This window comes from Carassius carassius, chromosome 44 (assembly GCF_963082965.1).
Source record: "Carassius carassius chromosome 44, fCarCar2.1, whole genome shotgun sequence".
Lineage (NCBI taxonomy): Eukaryota > Metazoa > Chordata > Actinopteri > Cypriniformes > Cyprinidae > Carassius > Carassius carassius.
The window spans coordinates 2,252,002-2,267,458 of record NC_081798.1 but is presented as its reverse complement, the minus strand read 5'-3'; the positions used below and the strand labels follow the sequence as shown (position 1 = coordinate 2,267,458).

The 15,457-nt window shown below is 34.5% G+C and overlaps 2 protein-coding genes across 3 annotated transcripts in view; both read right to left on the bottom strand.

Moving 5' to 3' along the window:
- Positions 1-2,506: 2,506 nt before the first annotated feature.
- LOC132126737 (protein ATP6V1FNB) lies at positions 2,507-4,497 on the bottom strand. The gene is made up of 3 exons (XM_059538195.1): positions 4,329-4,497; positions 2,871-3,337; positions 2,507-2,756 (listed from the first exon to the last, which is right to left on the bottom strand). The coding sequence occupies exons 2-3, from the start codon at positions 3,271-3,273 to the stop codon at positions 2,638-2,640; spliced, it is 522 nt and encodes a 173-aa protein (XP_059394178.1). The 5' UTR covers positions 3,274-3,337; positions 4,329-4,497; the 3' UTR covers positions 2,507-2,637.
- A 212-nt stretch (positions 4,498-4,709) lies between these two features.
- The window catches only part of LOC132126732 (filamin-B-like), an 88,794-nt gene continuing 78,046 nt past the window's right edge, over positions 4,710-15,457 (bottom strand). For both annotated transcript variants that reach the window (XM_059538187.1, XM_059538189.1), the window contains 8 exons: positions 14,837-15,103; positions 13,708-13,845; positions 13,505-13,620; positions 10,199-10,331; positions 8,679-8,855; positions 6,971-7,189; positions 6,680-6,883; positions 4,710-5,685 (listed from right to left, as the gene is read on the bottom strand). In XM_059538187.1, coding sequence (XP_059394170.1) covers positions 5,498-5,685; positions 6,680-6,883; positions 6,971-7,189; positions 8,679-8,855; positions 10,199-10,331; positions 13,505-13,620; positions 13,708-13,845; positions 14,837-15,103 — 1,442 coding nt within the window. In that variant the 3' untranslated portion in view covers positions 4,710-5,497. The remainder of the gene's footprint in view (positions 5,686-6,679; positions 6,884-6,970; positions 7,190-8,678; positions 8,856-10,198; positions 10,332-13,504; positions 13,621-13,707; positions 13,846-14,836; positions 15,104-15,457) is intronic.

The following is a 15,457-nucleotide window of genomic DNA, read 5'->3' as shown; positions in this document are numbered from 1 at the left end:
TGCATTTAGCAGATGCTTGTTTGCAAAGAGACTGGCATTGCATTCAACATGAACAATTTTTTCAGTTCATGCTTTCCCTGGGATTTGAACCCATGACCTGGGTGTTTACAGCCTTAGTAAGAAGTGCACTCATAGTGATTAAGTATAAAAGCATAAACTAAACGAAGAGTTAGTCTGATGTTGAAACACTTCTTGAGGGTCTAAAGTGAAAGTGTAATACTCACATTGTTAAGTCTGTCTTTAAAACTTCCACCTGGTTTTATGAAAGACAAACTTCCATGTCTCAGTCAACATCATGTGAGGACCAACACATTCCCATTTTCTTGTGCTGCAGGGTCTTCCTCCGTGGAGAGATGATGATTGAGGCTGTGAATCCTGACTCAGTGGAGGAGTTTAATTTAAAAGAGGAATTTGGCCTCACTAAACCGGAGGTAAAACTACTCTAAACTACTGTTCAAAAGTTTAGGATTAGTACGATTATTTTAATGTGTTTACAAGAAGTCTCCTCTGCTCACCAAGGATAAACTTATATAATCAAAATACAGTAAAATATTATTTCAATTTAAAATACTTGTTTCTATTTAATATATATTTTTTAAATTGAATTTATTCATGTGACCAAAGCTGAATTTTCAGCATCATTACTCCAGAAATAATTCTGATTTGCTGCTCAAGAAACATTTTTGATTATCATCAGTATGGAAACAGTTGTGCTGATTAAAATATTTGTGGAAACAGCCAGCATCTAATTGAAATATAAATGTTCTGTAACATTATAAATGTATTTAAAGCTAGCTTTGATTAATTTTATTACTTAAAAACTACATTTTACTAAGCCCTAACTTTTGAACGGTTGTGCCTTAATAAAAACAGAAGTCACTGAGCTCTGATGCTCACTAGAAGAAAAAAAAAGAAAGGAATTTTGACAAATGACAAGAATAAGGGAGAACAGGGCAAATAGGTTTTATCTCAGTTTTGCCTTTTTTCTCTTGCAGTAATTTTGTTAATTGATTTAAAAACACCTAGTTTAATCTCTGTCGACCATTTAACATTGTGCTTTTTCATAAATCACTAAAAGTTGTTAAATGCAGATATAAGCGGTATGTGTATGTCTTTACTGTTTTTCAAACAGGTATTATTTACACAAAGCATATTCAATCAACTACCTTTTTCACCTGTGCAATACTTCTATTGTTGTTAAGACTAATAACCGTGTCAAAATAAACTGTGAGAAATGTTCATTAAGAGTAAGCTGTGACAACTTGCCCCGGGCAGTAAAGCAAACTCTTAACAGCTGTGTCTGTTCTGCAGGCTCTGCATCACTGTAAACCAAGCGCAGAAGAGAGTATAACAACCTTCTCCATTTACACTTTTACTGCTCACTGCTTCATTAGTCCTAGATGAGAAGGAGAAACGGCTCACAAGAAAACAAACGAGTTCTAACAGAAAGCACGTGTTCAGTGCTCAACTTTTTTTCGCTGTGTATTTTAAGAGAAGAGCAGAAATGTTTGACTGAATGATAATGACAAGTTTCCAGTGCTTGTTAATTATGAACCAGCGGTCTCAGTGTTGGTTTACTGGTTGCTGTGAGACAGTAGAGTTAGTTTGCAAGCCTGTTAACACTTTAACCCCTCTACATGACTCCGCTCTTCACTATTAGTGCGTTACATTCACATCTGCATGTTCTAAAACAGTGGTCTCCAACATGGTGCCCGCGGGCACCTGGTAGCCCGCGTGGAGTCTCTGAGTCGCCCGCCGAGCACGTTCTATAAATAGCCTGAATTGTAATCTTTCATTTTTTTTTTATGATAATGGCATAAAATGAGAAAATAACTATTGGTGACATTTCATATACCATTAAAACATAATAAAATAATTCAATAATTTAAAATATTTAGAATCTGCACGTCTCTCTATCTCTCTCTTTCTGCTTCTCGTGCGCGCACCTCTCTCTCTCTCGCTCTTCGTCTGGCGCGCGCACCTCTCTGTCTCTCTCTCTCGCTCTGCGTCTCGTGCGCGCACCTCTCTTATTCTCTCTGCGTATCGCGCGGCAGAGGAGCAGCGTTTTAATTTAGTTAAACAGATATTATGTTGCTTTTCTAATTTTACATGCAAGTATGTAAAGTATATCATTCAGTCATTATTTCATATTTATGCCGTTGTTCTTTCTCCCTTTCCCCCCGTGATTTTGTCTATATCGCGAATATAAGACGACCCCCCATTTTTTAGGACAAAAAAGCCTATTTTTAGGACAAAAAAAACTTGTCTTATATTCGGGTATATACGGTAATTATATATTCAATAGTCACAATATTTAACAATATTACTGTTTGTTGTTGTATTTTTCAAATCTTGAAACTTTGTGTGTGTGTGTGTGTGTTTGTGTGTCTATATCAAACAAGTAGCCCTCAAGACTATTTTATCCCTTCAGGGAGCCCTCAATCACAAAAAGGTTGGAGACCCCTGTTCTAAAACAACCTTTAACAATAAATGTTTCACCAGATGATTTCTAATCATAGGAGTTTTTATTAATGCATTGATAATGCATGCATGCATACTTTTTTTTTTACATGAGTAATTGCGTATTAGAGTACTGTCTGTTAAAACTCAATGAGATGAGAAACATTTATCAGTGTTTTATCCAAGCCGATCAGTAGCTGCAGGAATATTAAAAATGCCATTCCTGGCATAAAAGGTGCTCTTTACGATCCCAGATCTCCCGTGGACTGGAGTCTTACTGTCAACCTCATAATCACCTGCACGAGGAAACGAAGTTAGTTTATCTATTACTTTTAACGCTAATATTTTACAACATGCAACCATTTTGTCAATACTAATATTATTTGTCTTTATAGAAGCCCTTTGCTCACCTAATCTCCATCCATAATCCCAGGACGACAGAATCGGATAATCAAACTTTTCCTCCGGGCCTTTCTGCGCCCGTTTCTTCAAATACAAACTCCGTCCTTTGCCTTCGTTGGATGAGCCCTTATAGAGAGCCGCTGTGGTGGACGGGCTCACGGGTCTCATGAGCGGGGCTTCACTCAGTGAGCGGAGCACCGGGGGCTTCTCCCGCGGCTGGACCACCGGAGGCAGAGGGACTTTACCGACAGACGGAGGGTTAAACAACCCGATGGACTTGGACCTGCGAGACGCGAAGGTTGTCGGGTATTCTTTGCTGTATTTCATCTTCCAGGCCAGCCGCGTGTAGGCCTCCTTCAGGATCAGCTCGCGGTAGAAGTTCTGGTCTTGAGTGGTCTGCAGGTTCCTCATGACTGATGTCCGCGTCTCTTACAGATCAGTTTGAGGCCACGGAAACCTAGTATCAGGTGCGGGGCTGACCAATCAGAGAGCAGATCACTCACCAGGTGGACAGAAGTCAAGAGGCCAAACACACACCATACACTGACAGAATAACAAAAGAAACCCAGAGCCGCGCGCCACGTCTAAAGGAATCAGTTTCACTAGAGAAAAGAGTCATATACAGAAGACTAGAAAAACGATAGGTAGCCTCTCAATTTTATCATTCCAAAGATAGCATCTACGAACAGGTGAGTTAAGAAAGTGGTTGCAATCAATTTATTTTAGCGATATTTAAATAAGCTAATGCTAAATATATTTAAATGTAGCTAAAATAAATTGATTGCAACCACTTACCATAAAATTATTTGGTAGTAAATTCAATAAATATTTTTTTCAGTGTATGACGAGCTGCAGCACAAAAAAAAACATTTTGCATTAGTTTGTATCTTAATTCACTATATTTGAAGTATTAAAACGTTTTATATACTACGGTTTTAGTTCAGGAAATTAAAATTGTTGCCTTGACAACAAAAGTTCACATTTCTATATTTATTCCAATTGCGAAAATGATTTTTATCAGTTTTAATTAACAATATAAGCACTGGCTATTTTTTTCCCAATCAGGGAATACATGTATGAAACTTGAGTATGAGTAAACTTTAATTATTTATATAAATATTAAATTATATATAAAAAAAATCTAACTACCTCTCTCTCTCTCTATATATATATATATATATATAAAGACCTCTAACACTAGCTTGCTCTATTCCTTTTCTATTCTATCTTTTTTCTTTTTATTTATTATATTATTTAAAAGCCCTTGCTATGTGTACTGTTTTTATACAGTCTATGGTACTGTGTTTAAGCTAACTGAGACTCATTATATCACTTATATATCATTGGTCTTTTTGTTGTTTTTGATTGCTTCCTCTGTACTAATTTATAAGTCGCTTTGGATAAAAGCGTCTACTAAATGACTAAATGTAAATGTAATGCAAATAATAATTTAGTCGGAACTGAACCTTTCAGCGGGTGTTGTAATACTCAGGTCTGTCCTGAAGGAGGCACGATCAGCGAGTGAGTTACAGTCAGAGTTAATAAAACTAAATTACACAAGCTCAAACTCAATCACAATGACTTCCCCCCGCCTAAACAAAGAAAAGGAAATCATGAATAATGCACATGACCTTTGGAACTACTAATATACATGTTTGTTACTTAGGGACGTTTCTATGGTAACGAATGTTCACAATCTACTGGAATTCTAAACAGAACAGAGTCACTGAGTTAAAGGAACAGTTCACTCAAAAAGACTTCTGATCATCTACTCCACCTCGCAGAAAAGGTTCAAGAACTTTCTGAAAGTTTCACTGTTGAAAATTAATGAGACACTATCTACAATCTTGAATTCTTGATTCCAGTCAGTTTTAATAAGCAAATGTACATCAAATCTATTCATGTTTCTCACAATAAGGCACCAATGGCTAAATACAAAATACAATTAAATGTCCCCTCTTGCCCTTAAAACTCTTACAAAATACTTCACACCACTGGAGTATCAAAACTAGTAGAATTAAGACGAACAAGAAAGACCTGCATAAATCTATTACTGTGACTTTTGTATATTAGCGTCTTCAAAAAGCCAGAAAATCAGAATAAATGAGAAAAAACAGGATCTTTTGCTCTTGAGGGCTTTACAAGTCTAAAATTTTGACATGTTTTTTTTTTGTAAACTGTTCAATATGTAGCATTGAAACCTGTTGAATTGAAAACAGAAGTGCTTGATTTGAAGTGATGGGTGATGCTTTGATTTCTGAAGGAACGAACGTCACAGAATCAAACAGACATAGAAAGGTTATATATAATATGTGCACTAAAAGAGACAGTATGTTAGAAAGAGTCAATATCAGTAGTAAAGAGACATTCAGGTGTGAAACCCAGATCAGTTTGTTCATACACCATCTTACTCATCTTTAGATTTGCAATGCTGAACTAAAGCCACAAATAGAAGTAAAGTACAGTTCATGCATCGTAACAACATGCCGTCCGTTACCATCACAATCGTCACATTCCAGTCAAAAACCTGATCAAGTGCAAAGTTGAAGAACAACAGAATGAAGAAGCTCTTCTAGTTGTTTTTGTAGTGTGTCTTTCTCTCTGTCAGGAGGTGTTTCTGATTAACTGCAAGGAATTATGGGACGGTGACTTGGAAGGGGGAGCCTGGGATGTGTTCGTCTCCCCATTTGACAGCCAGAATGTAGCTACCCCGTTCCTTTAAGATGTAGCTGACGTTGAAATTCATGTTTCCCGTGTGTTTGACCAGGATCTCGTCGCAGGGCGTCAGAGGACCGTGAACCCCGACCAGCAGCATGTTCTTCCCTGGAAACACACACAAATGCACGTGAGACAACAAATGCTAACACACAACTATGCCTGAATAAAATGTGGTTTAGGCAATACTGCCATGATAAAGCGTTATGATTGTATATTTTGTGTATATAAAATGCAAAAACAATATTGCCATTGTATTGGGGTTTAAAAGATAATTAGAATGCTAAAAGAAATTTTATATAAAATGTATTAAATTAATAGTAAATAACATGTTTTTAAATATATTAATATAAATAAAAAATAATCTAATAAACAAATCAACCTATTTAATATACATATATTTACATATATTTAATTGTAATAATATAATAAAGTACATAAATGTCTTTCTTTAATATTAAAATATATATTTTATTTTATTATTATAATTTATTATTACTCTTATTATTATTATTATTATTAAAGTATATTTAATACAATGATCTATCATGTATTCTCCAGTGTTCATAATCTGTAGAGCTTTTAATAAAATGAAATATGTAATAATAAATAAAAATATAAAATAGTGAATACATATTTTAGATTTCATATTTATATATAATTTAACATAAAAAAAACCATTTTAATAAATTGATCTATCCATCTTTTGTAATTTAAATTACCCATCTCTCTCTCTCTTTTGCCCTCTCTCTCTCTCTTTTGCCCTCTCTCTCTCTCTCTCTCCCTCTCTCTCTCTCTCTCTCTCTCTCTCTCTCTCTCTCTCTCTCTATATATATATATATATATATATATATATATATATATATATATATATATATATATATATATATATATATATATATATATATATATATATATATATATATATATATATATATATATATATATATATATATATATATATATATATATACACACACTTCAGAATACATGAGACAGTATATAAAGTGTATTTTATTGAATGCATATCCATTTGTTTCCTGTAATAAAGGTGTATCTGGCTCATGCTCAGTTTGTGTCCAGTAATAACCCGAACTCTCACCTGCTTTACTGCAGTCCACAGAGAAAGACGCTTTCTGGCCCACGAAGGCCTTGCTGAGACCCGGACCTCGACTGAGAACCTTGCTGGCATCAGAAGCGGCTCTGGGAGACGCGCTGTAGGAGTTGACGCTGCTCGTCCGGCTCACCGGATCCACCGTCAGAGTGGACATCTCACTGGCGTTCGTCACGTTCACCAGCCGTGGCCCTGAACACCAGACAGTCATCACCAAACACCATCACACACAACCCAGTCCCCATAGCTGTCAGTCCGGCTTGGCTCGGCTCGTCTCACCTGTGACTCTGGCTTTAAACGGGCTTCCGCTGATGTGGTTGGGGCCACCGTATTTGATAGTGATGACGTAGTTTCCAGGGGCCATTGGTGTGTAGTGCACTTTAAAGCCTTCAGGACACTCCTGACACTCCATCTTCACCTTCGATGGGCCCTCGATGGTGACGGCTAGAGATCCCGGCCCTGCTTTGGTGTTATTGATGGTAAACTGGGCCTGGTTACCTGTCAGACGAGACGTGAGGGTCAGTACGATGAGACTGTGAGAATAGAGGATGGTGTATTTGCACATATGATAAACTAGTTCATGACAGCTATGATTTTCTCGCTTCTGTTTCCTGTCACCCATCAAAGGAGGCATCATAATGGCTGTTGAGAATAGCATACTGTCTTTCTTTCTTTCTTTAGCACGCAGTGAGCACAGTAGATTATATGCATGGAAACCAAAACAACCTTCTGCATTTACCAAACTGGATAGAGAACAAGATAACTGTGTGAAGCATCCCAGCATGCAACGGGCTCGACCTGACCTCCAATTTCCAGTATGATAAATACATCCAAAGTGATGATAAAAATAATTTAATTCATTTATTTTCTTGAAAATAAATTCAAGAGAGCTGACAATTTTGGTCAACAGCAAAACCTTTCTGAGATTATAACTGAAGGCATTTGTTGAATTAAACAAGCAACAATGTGATTAAATATATTTTATTTATATTAGTTACATAGAAATAGTAATTTATTTATAATAAAGGTGAGGTCAGTATAATATAAACAATATAATATACATTTTTTAATGATATATAAATATATACAGTAAGTTATTTCGTTATTAATAATAACAATAAAATAATTAAACATGACAAACTTATAAATATTAATTTATATTATTTAATGATACATAAATATATAAACATTTTTGTTAATATAATGAATGAATTAAACTGCCACATTTTTAATAAATAATGTTTATTATTTAATGATATATAAATGTTAATTTAGATAATTATCATGGTCAAATGTATAAATATAAATAAACTATTAATTTGTAGTATTGAATTATAGAATGTATTTAAACAGCAATTTATTATATATATATATATATATATATATATATATATATATACACACACACACACACACACACACAATATAATGAATTAAACATGCAACTTACTGAGGTCATGTGACAGTCTACAGTATTTTGCTACTGATGTAGAAATAAGAAATGTTTAAAGCTACAGAATATAGGCAGTATCACACCAAGTGCAGTGCAGTGTGTATGTGATTCTGAACGATCTGTAAGTGATGAACCGCGATCGTCAGTCCTCTGTTGTGTTGACAGACATTATCAGACACCAGCAGCAGGAACCAGAGACCATTCTGACACTTTTCACTGGAAAACCGAACACGTTCTTTCCTCTCAGTTAACTGCAGCTGAAATCAACCTCTAGGTGCTACATTAATGCTGCGACCTCTTGCACAGAGTTGAATGTCTCGCTGAGCTTTACACTTTTTATGCCACTAGACGAGTTACAATGAAGACATAGATTTGTTCTGGATCTGATCCAGGAGAAATATCTTCGGTAATCCAAGGTTGTTCTGTTTAAGTCATTCTGCTCAAACAATGAGTGCGTTCAGTGTGAGTGTGATTTTCTCTCAAAAGAAACATGGAGCGATCAGTACTGAGTGTGTTTTAGTGGATGTGTGTCACCTGTGCTTCCTCTTTCCAGCCCGGGGCCGTACGCCGTGACGAGTCCAGCATCCCCGCTCTGTCCCGGCTCTCCCACACGCACCTGGAAGGGACTGCCCGGGATGTGCGTCCCGTTAAACTTCACATCGATGACGTGGACGCCGTTCTCTCGAGGGATGAAACGAATCGCGTACTTGTCTGGAGAAGAGAGTAAATGAACCAGAGAGCCAAAACATGAACATGAGCACAACTGCTGACACAAACCACAATCAAGGATTTTATATTTCCTATATACTTTTATATACTTCTATATATATAACATTTTCAGTTTTGAAGTTTATATATTTAATATTTAAGTTTATATATGAAATATATAAAATTTGCTATATTTACATTTATGTATTTTATTAGCAAAACTGAACATTATAAAAATACGTTTATATATTCAGTAGTTTTTACTGTTGAAGTTTATGTATCTATTTTCATTAATTTCATATAATATTTTAAGTTTATAAATTCAGTCAATCCTGAAGATTGTAAGTTTAATGAAAATTTATATTTAATATTTAAGTATTAAATATTTTCTATATTTTTAACATTGTAATTTTTATATTTAAGTTTATGTAATACTCAATTTAATATTGAAATTTATGTATTTACTATTTAACTTTTTTCAGTATTTTTAATTTATACATTACATATTTTCAATATTTACATTTGTTTATTTAATTGTGACAATGCATGTTAATGGATATTAGTATGAAATACAAAAGTAAACAAACCAGATTATAACATTGTTCATTTATAAGTTTACTCATATTTCACATGTTGAATTTTATATAATTATTATTGATTTATACATTTAATATTTAGGTTTATATGTGGAATGTTGCTATATTTACATAAGCATTTAATACTTGCAATACTGAACATTATATATAAAAGTTTATATATTAAAATTTTAAATGCTGAGGTTTGTATTTGTATTTTTTTCTATTTTCATTAAGTTCATATATTTATTAATTTATTGATTTAATCTTTTAACTGGTTGAATTTTATATCATTAATATTTAACTTTATAAATAGTTCATAATAGTTCATAAATCTCAATATTTGTAGGTTCATTCAATACTTAAGTTTATATATTAAATTGTCTATATTCAAGTTTCTATATTTCATAATTTCCTCATTTAAGATTATATCATTAACATTTAATACAGAAGTTATAAAATTGTATATTTAAGCGGATTTAATATATTTTCTATATTTAAATGTATAGGTTTTATATTAAAGTTTGATGCTTGAATTAAATATAATTTGGTTGCAAATCGGATTTCACTCTTAAATTTAACATACACCTCTACTTCCCATAATGAGATATTTCTGAGTGAAAAGCATTTATGGAGGAAAACTGGATTGTGAATGTAGTTTCATGTAAAAAAAAAAAAAAAAAAGGAACGGTAATGAAGTGCTTTCTTGTTTTGGTTATGACAGAAACTGATCTAAAGCATCATATGCAGGGTGATGAAGAGCACTCTGACCTTGCTCTAGTTCAGACACCACACACTCCTCCAGGGCTCCGGACGGACTGTGAACTTTAGCATCCATGTGGCCTTTTGCTCCGTTCAGACGCACTGCGAATGATGCCGGCTGATTCACCTTTAGACCCGACTCCTACATCAGTGAACCCACAGCTTAGAACATCTCTCACACACACACACACACCAGTGCATTCTGGGAAGGGCTGATCATTTGCATACAATACCATTCAAAGGTCTGGGGTCGGTAAGAAGCCTCTTATGCTCAGCAAGGCTGCATTTATTTGATCAAATATACAGTCAAAATTGCGAAATAGTTTTCAGAATTAAAACAGGTGTTTTGTATGTGAATATCTGTTAAAATGTAATTGATTCCAGTGATTGAATCTGAACTTTTTAGCATCATTACTGCAGTCTTCAGTGTCACATGATCCTCAGAAATCATTCTGATATGCTGCTTAAAAAAACATGTTTTGTAATATGTTGAATACAGTTGTGCCAATTCATGCTTTGTGGAAAAAAAGGGATACATTTTGTTTTTCAGTATTCTTTGATGAATAGAAATTTCAAAATAAGAAAATTTACTTGAAATAAAAGTCTTTAAACATTTTAAAAATCTTTACTCACACTTTGTATCAGTTTATTCCATCCTTGCTGTAGAGAAGTGTTACTTCTTTCTTTTTTTTTTTAACATTACTGACCCCCAAACCTTTAAACAATCTATTTCAAGTATTACCTTTTTTTTAATTAATTAATTCGATTTTTAATTTGATATATACTGTTGTATGGTTTTTAATGTTTTACAAGTGCACCAAGTGGCATAATACTAAAGTAACCATAAAATGCTTATTTGCTCAATAAAAGGAATACAAAAAAATTAAAATAATTACATGCATGCACACAAACACACACATATAGATATATACATACATACACACACACACACACATATATGTAATATTTAAGTTTATATGTGGAATGTTGCTATATTTACATTTATGAATTTAATATTTGCAATACTGAACATTATATATAAAAGTTTATACATTAAAATCTTTAATGTTGAAGTTTGTATTTGTATGTCTTTGTTTTCTATTTTCGTTAAGTTCATGTATTTATTAATTAATAGATAGAATGTTTTAATCGGTTGAATTTTATATAATTAATATTTAAGTTTATATATCTGCTATTTATATAAGTTCATCAATTTTAATATTTTTAGGTTCATTCATTTAATATTTAAGTTTTTATATTAGGTTAATTATTGTCTATATTTAAGTAGACAATAATTTGTGTTTTTATAAAAGTATATATATATATATATTAGGGATGCACCGAATATTCGGCCACCGAAAATTTTCGGCCGAAAATGGCCAAAAAGTGCATTTTCGGTTTTCGGCCGAAACACTTTTATTACCGAAACAACACGGCCGAAATGTTATGATGACGCAAACAGAAACCGCGACCTGCACGTGCACCTGCATAGCGCAGACCACGAGCTCCCCGCGTCATTCACTTCACACCAGTGGGTCTTAATAGAGAACATTCTCTCTATTCTTATTCCTTTATTCGCAGCACTAAAGCGTCTCCTAACAAAGAGATTGAGACGGACCACGAAGTGAAAACAAAGAAAAGTACAGTCTTATAGAGTCTGTTAGCACACGTCTCACTGAGATCTTTTCGGATCCTCCGCACTTCATCGCGAATGTGCTTGATCCGCGTTATAAAGACCATTACTTGGACGCGGAAATATGGCAGAGCACACGAGAAATGCTCCAGGCCGCGCTGGATGCGGAGAACCCGCGTGGAGACGGAGAAGCGCCAAGCGCAGGAGACTGAGATCAGAGCGCAAAAAAAAAAAAAAGACTCGTCTCTGCATATATAATACACACACATATACATATACATGCATAATATCAGATTGTAGCCATATTTCTGCTAGATTTTTTGCTAGATTTCTGCTTTAATTTGATAAAAATGTTTATTTATGCCCTGGCCCTATTTAAATACACTCTCTCAAATATTTCTCAAATGTCAGGCAGATGACAAGCTCAACTGCTCAACAGCTAGATGGTTATCTGTCTGAAGTCCCCATCCCCAGAAGTGATAACAGTCTTGCCTACTGGAGAAGTAATGCACTTTCTAGTACTACAGAGAAAAATTTCAAATGCTCTTCACCTAAATGCACTTTTTATGAGAGAACAGTTAATTTTAAAACCTTTCTGCAGGCCAGTAGGCCTGTACATTATTATTTAATATACAGATGAGTGGGATTAAATTTTAGTTTGAATTTTATTTTATACTGTGCATTGTTGCAATGTGCTTAATAAATATTTGCATAATTTGTAATTATGCATTTTTATGTTTTTTTATAATTTATGTAATTGTAATTATCTTTGAAACTTTAATATTAATTTATGCAATTGCAATGTTTTAATTTTAGTAAAGTTAGTACACGGTCATAGCAATAAATGCAATGGTACTAATAATTGGGATAATTTCTTTCGGTGTTTCGGTTTCGGTTTTCGGCCTTGGTTTTCTCTTTTTCGGTTTTCGGTTTCGGCCAAGAATTTTCATTTCGGTGCATCCCTAATATATATATATATACACACATACATACACACACAAAACAAACACATGAATAAATAAATAAACGTATGAAATAAATACAAATTAAGGGGTAAAAAAAAAACTATTTCATTGTTGATAATCTCACCTGAACTCACTTAAGATCAGCTAAAGCTGAGAGAGAGACAACCAACATTTGTCAAGAGAGAGCATGAGAACTACAGGGTTTGCTAAACTACAGAGGATGATGGGAAAGGGTCTATGTCGTCTTCCTCTCTCTGCTTTAACTGATCCGACCGTGAGCTTCACAAGAGAGGATTCTGTTAGAAGCCTTTAAATGAAACAAGAGAAACACCAGAACACCACACATGTCCGACAGCTATTCAGACCACTGCTGTTTTAAACACTGATGATAATCCGAATATTACAATGATTTCTGAAGCACAGTGTGACACTGAAGACCAATGAAAAGTTATGATGCTGGAAAGTCATCTTTGACTCACAAAAAGAGATTATACTTTCAAATATATTAATGAATAGAAAACAGCTATATTAAATATTCCACACTTTTACTGTATGTTGATTCAAATAAATGCAGCCTAGGGAGGCTTCTTTCAACAAAAACTAAATGCATTTTTTCTATTAAGAATGCTGTTTGACTGTTTTCCAGTCTAAAGGTTGCTAGTTTGAGAGTGAATAGCTGCGGACAGGCATCTGTGTGGATGTTTCCTCGTGTCTCACCTGAAGACTGGTAACAGTGAGTCGCCGAGCGTCGTCTACAGGAGCGCAGACGGGCACCAGGTACGGACTGTCAGGAATGTGCTCGTCGTTGAACTTTATAGACACTTCATAGTCGCCTGCAAAGAGATTGAAGATGGGTTGCTGGGGTGAACTCAGCCTTTCGAAGGGAGCACCGGACAGAGAGCTTGTGTGTGTTTTTATACCAGGTTCTTGAGCTACATATGAGACGCCACATGATCCGTCCTTCCTTTCCTCGAAGGAGATTTCTGCACGACTGGGGCCTTCGATGGCGATGGACAGACCGCCGGCGCCGGCTTCACGCGTCCACACATTAAACTCAGCTACACGAGCACAACCAGAAACAAACCGTTCACAACGACAGTCATGAAAGCCATCTGAATAGATTTACAAACCTTTCTCTCCTTTGTAATAGTTAGATTAAAATGGCAAAAAATTCTAAATTAAATGCCAGGAATAAAAATACTACCATGAGAATGCAATTTTATAACATTTCTATAACATGTAATATTTTATAGAAAGCAAAAAAAAAAAAGAACAATTTAGGTCAGCAAATAATAATGTCTGTTTAAATTTTCCACCATGTTTATAATAATTACTATTCTTTTTTTAGTTACCAGGAAATATAGTAAATGCAATGCAATTTATAGTAAAATTTAATTACATGAACTACAACATTATGTAGGAATACTAACAATGTATGAACATTCTACAATAACTTTAACAATGGAACCATTTTGATGGGTAAACAGTTTCTTTATAACATTTGACTTTCTTTTTTTATATAAAATGAAAATTTCATTAAAATAATAAAAATATTTAAGAGATATTTTCCACTAAATAAAACAATTAATTTATTATAAAATAAAAAGATACAGCAATTAAGTTCAAATTACTGTACATTAAAACATTAAAATAAATGTAAAGTTAAACTAAATCAAAACAAACTACCTAAAGTATAACATTTTATAATGTATAAAGTATAATTTAAAGTAATTAAAAATAGTCATTTACATGAATAATCTTTTTTTTTTTTATGAAATTCATGGTAAAGAACATGTGTGATGAATAAAACCGATTTTACCCCCAAGATGAGTTTATTGGTGGAAAGATTTTTACGTGTACATTACAACATTCATATAAATGTAAAATAAAATGAAAACAAAAAGGCAGTACAAAAAAATGCTACAATTTTCACACCATGTTACACTAGATTTTCCACCTGTTTTTAAAACTAGATTTAAAGTGACATTCAAATATATCAAAATGAAAATAAATAGGTGGAAGTAAAAAAAAAATAATAATAATTTATACCTGTCACTCCGGTGTCGGCCCTCTCCAGACCTGGCCCTCCGGCTCGCACCTGACGGGCTCCTCCTTCTCCCAGCGGGCCGACGGTGAACTGGAAGGGGCTTCCCGGCACGTGCTGCCCGCGGTACTTCACGCTCACCGTGTGAACGCCCATCTCCTGAGGCACGAAGCGCACGCAGTAGGTGTGATCTCCCACCGCCACCATCTCAGCTGCTTCTGTGGCTCCTGACGGGCTGGAGACCTGCGCCGAGACGTCCTGGAGATCGATTCCTGCGGAGAACAGAGAGCAGGAGCTGACGGAAGAGACAGAGACTTCTGCTCTGACTTCTGCTCGTTCTCAAGGCTTTGCAAGCAGCATACAGACACCTGCACTTTCCTGCGCTCGGATTATATTATGTTGCTCCAAAGCTGCATGACTGACTTTACCACGCAACACAAAAACACTGAAAGCTGCGTGAACATTTGGCTAAACATCACTTTTCACGTTCAACAGAAGAAGTGTTATTTTATTATCATTGATATACTAATAGAATTTCAGTTCTGATTTTTTTGTTTTTTCTTCACTTAATTTTTTTTAAGTTTTCGTATTTTTGTTTTGTTTGTGCATCTTTTAGAAAACAAATA

Coding starts and splice junctions, on each gene's coding strand:
- LOC132126737 (XM_059538195.1), bottom strand. CDS start 3,273: ATGAGGAACCTGCAGACCACTCAAGACCAGAACTTCTACCGCGAGCTG. Junction 2,757..2,870: donor GGATTATGGATGGAGATTAG/GTGAGCAAAGGG, acceptor TTCCTCGTGCAG/GTGATTATGAGGTTGACAGT.